Below are 3,872 nucleotides of genomic sequence, written 5' to 3'. Positions count from 1 at the left end.
ACTATTTCCAGAATCTTGCACATTAGCTCCACTATTTTCATTCAGTTGAAAATTGGATTCAGAGTTAGGTGAGAAATGAGATCGTTCAAATCCTTCATTAGCCACCTTAAAATTATCATCACCCTTAAAATTAGCATTACCCTGGAAATTAGCATTACCTTCAATTTCACAAAAGGGTTTCACTTGCTTAAACATTTGATCAAAATGTCTGTGTACAACATCTCCATCACTAATAACAATTTTACATGAAATGGGGACCAGTACACTCTTCCACAATCCCTGGACTGTTAAGTGGTCCTGCCCTGGAATAATTCCTAAAATCCACATGATCACCCTCTTCAAATTTCTCTGCAACTCTTCCCCTAATACCTTTGTCATTTCTAGCTTGGGGTTCCTGTATTTTTACATGATCATTTAAATCAGGTCTCGGTAAATCAAATCTTGTTTTCAATCTTCTTTTAATCATAAGTTCACAAGGAGGAATACCAGTTGTGATGTGAGGCATGATACGGTAATCAAACAAAAATCTATGCAAAATTTCATCCTTACTTCCTTCACATTTTTTCAAAGCAGTTTTAAAGGTTTTTGTTTGGTGTTTTTACGTTGCATGGAACCAGTGGTTATTCAGCAACGGGACCAACGGCTTTACGTGACTTCCGAACCACGTCGAGAGTGAACTTCTATCACCAGAAATACACATCTCTCACTCCTCAATGGAATGGCCGACTGAGGCGCTTAAAGGTTTTAACAGCATTTTCAGCTAACCCATTAGTAGAAGGATGATACGGAGCACTAGTAACATGACGAATTCCATTCTTAGTTACATAACTCTAAAATTTTTCACTAACAAAAGCTGTAGCATTGTCACTCACTATTACATCTGGTAATCCATGTGTACAAAACATATGACTTAATTTAGAGACTGTAACTTTAGAAGTACAACCTTGAGCGGGAACAACTTCTAGCCATTTAGAATACGCATCGATTACAACTAAAAACATTTGGCTTTCTATAGGTCCAGCATAATCTATATGTATACGAGACCATGATTTACTAGGGAACTCCCAAGGATGCAATGGCTGTTTATCAATGGCACAATGACGATACTGCTGACACATTTTACATGAATTTACTTTCCTCTCTAAATCTTTATCAATATGAGGCCACCATACATAACATCGAGCTAAGTTTTTCATTTTCACAATACCTGGATGAGTGTCATGAAGCTCATCAGTAACCTTATCTCGTCCCTGTGGCGGTACAATAATTCTATTTCCCCATAAAATACAACCTTGCAACACTGTAAATTCATTTTTTCTACTAACAAATGGTTTATAATCTTCATTTAATTCAAAATTATCATCCCAACTATTCATAATACATGACCTTACCTGAGATAGTACAGGATCTCTATCAGTCCATCTGCGTATATCAGAGGAATTAACATTAGTAGTATTAACATGTTCAAGCAACAAAACCTCTTCTACATTCGGAGGTTCAAATTCATTAATTTCCGTAGGAAATCTGGACAGACAATCTGCATTTGGAATTTTACACCCTGGTTTATACTTCAGTTTATGGTCATAACCAGAAAGAACTAATGACCATCTAATGATTCTACCAGAGGCTATATGGGGTACTGCCTTACCTTCTCCCAACAAACCTAGTAAGGGTTTATGGTCAGTCCATATTTCAAACTTCCTGCCATACAAGTATTTATGAAATTTATTAACTGCCCAAATTACACTTAAACCTTCTTTTTCAGTCTGACTATAATTCTTTTCTGACCTAGTTAATGTTCTGGAAGCATATGACACTGGTTTTAATGAACCATCTTCACTCTCTTGCTCCTAGACCAAAAGAACTAGCATCACAAGTCAAGAATAAGGATCTATCAGGATTGTAATGTACAAGTAAAGTATTAGATTTAAGACATTCCTTTTAAAAATGAATCATTTTCTTTTTCCCCCCAAGACCAATCTGACTTACTCCTTTCTAAAGCATACAATGGTGCTATTACATTAGAAATGCATGGTAAAAATCTATGGTAGTACTTAACCATCCCATTAAAAGTACTCAATTCTTGCTTATTCATGAGCACAGAAAACTGATCAATAGCCTTAACCTTTTCATCAGAAGCATGTAGGTACTCCTTCAGCATCTAACTTATGACCTAAATATTGAACTTCTTTATTCATGAATGAACATTTATCCTTCTTTAACTTTAAACCACCAGAACAAAGTTTATGCAAAACTAATTCAAGTGTTTTCAAATGGTCATCTTCAGTAGGACCAGTAATAACAATATCATCCAAATATACAGCAACATTGGGTATATCTTTGAGAACATTTTCTATTATTCTTTGGAAAATACCAACAGCACTATTCAGTCCATATTGTAACCTTGTAAAGGCAAATAATCCCTTATTGGTATTAATAACCATATACTTATGGGATTCAACACTTAATTTTAATTGATGATATACATGACTTAAGTCAAGTTTAGTAAAGGACTTAACTCTTGCTAAAGTAGCAAAAATATCTTCAGGAATAGGTAATGGGTAAGAATCAATACTACAAACAGTATTTAATGTTTCCTTAAAATCAGCACAAATTCTAACATTTTTACCATCTGACTTGACAATATTAACTGTAGGACTTGCCCATTCTGAAAAATCAACAGGTTTAATTACACCAATGTCTTGCAATCTTTGCAATTCTCTCTCCGCCATCTCTCTTAAATTATATGGAACACTTCTAGCATGTTTATACACTGGCGTAGCATCAGATTTTACCTTTAAAGATACTTCAAAATCCTTTAAACATCCTAGCTCAGTTTCAAATACACTCTCATATTTCTTCAAAATATTTGCAATCTCATTTGACCCATTATCAATGGAATGTACAGTAGATTTAAGGTTAAAAATGTTTGGCCAATCCATCTTCATTTCATTCAGACAAATTTCTACCCAACAATGAAGCATGATTGCCTTTAATAACCACTAGAGGTAACATTTTACATTATGAACAATATTTTACCTTAACCATTGCAACATCAAGAATTTCCAATGGCTGTTTATTATAATCTGTAAGAGCAATGTCAATGGCTTGTATCTCTTCTCGAGAATTATAAAATTTCTTAACTGTATATTCACCAACACAAGTTACAGCAGCACCTGTATCTAATTCAAAATCAATGTCAACATTATTCAATTTCATATTAACAAAATATTTACTACTGGTATGTAACTTGAAATCAGTTTTAGCATCTAATTTCAGCACATCATTTACTTCAAAAATATGATACTCATTTTCATTAACATTATGCCCAGCAGGATACAACCTGGCATTATTAGTAACACTAAGGTTAAGCCTCTGTAATTCTGGTACATCTGGCTTCGAAGAACTTTCATTCGCAACATTTACTGTTTGATTTAAGCCTACATTCACTTGATGTTGAGATTTTGGCACTTTACCTTGCCGACATGCAACAGCAGTGTGTCCCATTCTATGACACTTTCTACACTCACTATCGCGAAATTTTCACACATTAGCTAAATGGATAGAACTAGTACGCCTATAACATCTCCTATCATTGTTAAATGCTTTATTCACTGGTTTCACATCATCCTTCTCAACAGACTGTCTTGTCTACTGTAGATTTTGTTTACATGAAGTGTCTTATGTATTGCACTTTGGCTCCCGTTTCCCGATCTTCCATAAAAAGTGGCGTTTGTTTCATTAACTTCAGTAGCTTCCGCAATTTGTAAAGCTTTAACAAAAGTTAAATCTAGTCCCTCTTTGCACTCCAAAAGCTTATTTGCTATACACTTTGAATGAACTCCAGCAATCAACTGGTCGACTAACATCTG

At 34.6% G+C, this 3,872-nt stretch overlaps 1 protein-coding gene across 1 annotated transcript; it reads right to left on the bottom strand.

Moving 5' to 3' along the window:
- Window positions 1–830: 830 nt before the first annotated feature.
- Window positions 831–3,507, bottom strand: LOC135211386 (uncharacterized protein K02A2.6-like). The gene is made up of 3 exons (XM_064244702.1): window positions 3,040–3,507; window positions 2,151–3,002; window positions 831–1,850 (listed from the first exon to the last, which is right to left on the bottom strand). Exons 1-3 carry the CDS (start codon window positions 3,505–3,507, stop codon window positions 831–833), a joined length of 2,340 nt encoding a protein of 779 aa, XP_064100772.1.
- Between the last annotated feature and the right edge of the window lie 365 nt (window positions 3,508–3,872).

The sequence above is a fragment of the Macrobrachium nipponense genome, chromosome 19 (assembly GCF_015104395.2).
Source record: "Macrobrachium nipponense isolate FS-2020 chromosome 19, ASM1510439v2, whole genome shotgun sequence".
In the NCBI taxonomy this organism is placed as follows: Eukaryota; Metazoa; Arthropoda; class Malacostraca; order Decapoda; family Palaemonidae; genus Macrobrachium; species Macrobrachium nipponense.
The sequence above is the reverse complement of the archived record's forward strand: the minus strand, read 5'-3'. Positions and strand labels throughout refer to the sequence as shown.